General features: G+C 39.2%; 1 protein-coding gene across 1 annotated transcript in view; it reads left to right on the plus strand.

The window, feature by feature from the left end:
• Nucleotides 1-3,079, plus strand: part of tes (testis derived transcript (3 LIM domains)) — a 24,676-nt gene that overhangs the window by 6,293 nt on the left and 15,304 nt on the right. The window contains exon 2 of the mRNA XM_024261906.1: nt 2,483-2,568. Within this exon, the coding sequence (XP_024117674.1) occupies nt 2,483-2,568 (86 nt within the window). The remainder of the gene's footprint in view (nt 1-2,482; nt 2,569-3,079) is intronic.

Below are 3,079 nucleotides of genomic sequence, written 5' to 3' on the forward strand. Positions count from 1 at the left end.
GTAAGAATGCTTATTTTCTTTTCCTGGACCAGTTAACACAGTTTTGACAGAAGGATAAGGACAGATTTCACTGTTTGTTCAACTTAAAGACTCACTCTGAAAAACATTTTGGTGTTTTTAACATGTTCTTATAGCACTTTTCTAATGATAGAGGACGTACTTAAACAAAAGAGTATTTCTTTATTCTCCGCCCAATTCTAATACATCCGCTTGCAGACAAATAGATCCATGAACGTCTTTGTTTTCCTCGTCTGTAATTTGGATCAGAACTGTTTGACTAGATAGCTCAAATATTGCTTGCCATTTTTGTTTCACCGATACTGTTAATTTTGGGGTTGTGCGGGTCTGTAAGTTTGCTCTTTGTTTTTCTATTGAAATCCTGCCACTCTACAGAAAATGTGCTCTAGAAAATGACAGTTTTTTTTTTTATTTCGGCTAATAAAAAGACCTCTGAGAATGGTATGATAATAGATCAAAAGATGATTGGAGGGGTTCTTTAAGGCTCCATTATTGTTTGGAGATGCAGCATAATTACACAAGACAGTTACAAATAACTAACTCAGCTTGCTCGTTTGTGAACGACTGAATAAATAAATCTGAAGTTAAAATATTGAAGCCAAATATCTATATTTATGTCAGCATTTTTTAAAGACCCACTGAACTACTTCTCCGCTTCCTGGATTTTTTCAAATGTTTTGAGGTGATATTGGATAATAATAAAAAAACAACAGTTTATAATCCAAAGATAGAATAATCACTATTATTATACATCAGAGGTGTCCAAATCCAGGCCTCGAGGGCCAATTTCCAATATGTTGTCCAACTAACCTGCCATCAAAGCTCCTTATTGGCTTAACACACCTGATCCAGGTAGTCAGCAGCAGGTAAAGTAGGGTTTCTGGAAAACCAGCAGACGGCCGGCCCTCGAGGCCTGGAGTTGATAACCCTGATATGCATTGATACACATATTTTACTAAATCATCCTAATCACTCACCAAGATAGGGATCCTAATTAGAATGGCAGTGGTGTAGAAGTAGAGTGGTCATCCTCTGATTAGAAGATCACAGGCTTTATTCCTGTCTTTCCCACACATGTGTTGCCCCCCACATCGCTACTGGTGGTTGTAGATCGGTGCCACTGTTAGATAACTGCCGTCAGTGTGTGTGAATGTGTGTGTGGATGGGGGAATGGGACTGTGTATGGCATTTAATTTCCGCCAAAAGTCTCCCACGGGCTTATATCAAACTCCACAGGCTTATATCAAACTACACGGGCATATATCAAACTACTCAGGCTTATATCAAACTCCACATTCGCAATGAACCTTCCACAGGCACAATTCTACCTCCATGAGCGCTCCTGTATCCTTGTACGGGCGTGGAACCACTACTCTTGCGCTCATGAAAGTAGTTCTGTTCTCGTGAAGGACTATCCCTTCGCACGTGGAAGCATTCCTGCGCGCATGTAACAACTCCTGCAAGTTCGTGTAAAAAAGCATACCCCAAAACCGGAAATGTTAACCTGTGTGTGATCGGGTCACTTTGCTGCAGTCCCACCGTTCCTGGGGGACAATACTAACGCCATAAGTAATCTGTATCTTATTCGTTTTTCAAAGTAAAAAAAAACAAAACAAAAAAAACGGAAAAAATGAAATTTTAAATGACTGTTTTATATAATCATCATTTTCTAAACTGCTATTAGTGTTTCCAATAAAGTATTAAATCGAAAACGGAACCAACAGATAAGGAACAGTTAAATTCAGTGTTTTAAGATTTCTGACAATAAACTACTTCCGGTCACCTGGAAGTAGTTTGCATTGCGTTGTCGCGATCATTTATCTGGCAACTTTTGTAAACAATTAAGTGAAACTGACCTAAATAATGTTTGTTTTTTTTCTATAGCAGTTTAGAAAATGATAATTATTATTCTAAAACGGTCATTTTAATTTTTGATTTTTTCAAAACGAATGATACACGGATTAGTTATGGAGTCAGTACACACACACCGGTCCCCAGCAACCGTGAGAACCGTGGGGACCCAGCAACGATAACGGGACGGGGACTACAGCAAAGTGGCCCCATCACACACACATTTTCGGTTTTGGGGCATGTTTTTTTTACACGAACTCGCAGGAGTTGTTACGTGGATGCAGGAATGCTTCCGTTCGCAGATGGATAGTCTTTCACGAGCACAAGACTACTTCCATGAGCGTGCAGTAGTGGTTCCACGCATGCACAGGGATACAGGAGCGCTCATGGAGGCAGAATTGTGCCTGTGGAACGTTCATTGTGAGTGTGGAGTTTGATATATGCCCGTGGGAGACTTTTGGTGGAAATTAAACGCCATAACTGTGAGTGTAAAGCACTTGGGGCCTTTTAACAAGGTAGAACAGATACACCATCTACCACTGACTATCAGGAAATCCAGTATTGAAATCCATCACTGATGCTGGCTGTGGTCTTCTCCATCTATCTCCCACAGATGTCTCTCGGCCATGAGTTCGGAGCGGGGGCCGCTTGTTTGAAATGCAAGGACAAGTGTGAGGGCTTCGAGCTGCATTTCTGGAGGTTTGTTCAGTTTCTGCTCCGTCAGACGACAGTTTTCACTCATTCTAACTAAAAATGAACAGCTTGTTTTAACAGCTTCTAAAGAATTATAACTTTGCATGTATGCTATATTCCATAAAAAGAGAATACTTTGGATTTGGACAGAACAATGTTGAATTTGTTAATATGTCAATTTAGTTTTTCATATCCGGCGATAACGATATATATGATGATGTCAATCAAATAACTTTATTTGTCAAATGCTGGCCCTCTGCTCATAACAGAAATTAGTCATCATTAGGGCTTGTTTAGATTTCATCTTTATTTCTATCATACTTTAAACAAAACAGATGCACTGAAGGAATATGATGCAACAGTTTTTTTTTTCAGATAACTATGAAAAGACATACTGTATATTACAAACTAAACTGAAAGTTAAAACAAAAGCTTTAAAGTCTGCCACCTACAGTTGGAAGGGGGCTGGAGTGAAATGTTAAAGTGGTCCAAATCTTGTTCCAGGCTTTTTTTTTTT

This window comes from Oryzias melastigma, linkage group LG6 (assembly GCF_002922805.2).
Source record: "Oryzias melastigma strain HK-1 linkage group LG6, ASM292280v2, whole genome shotgun sequence".
In the NCBI taxonomy this organism is placed as follows: domain Eukaryota; kingdom Metazoa; phylum Chordata; class Actinopteri; order Beloniformes; family Adrianichthyidae; genus Oryzias; species Oryzias melastigma.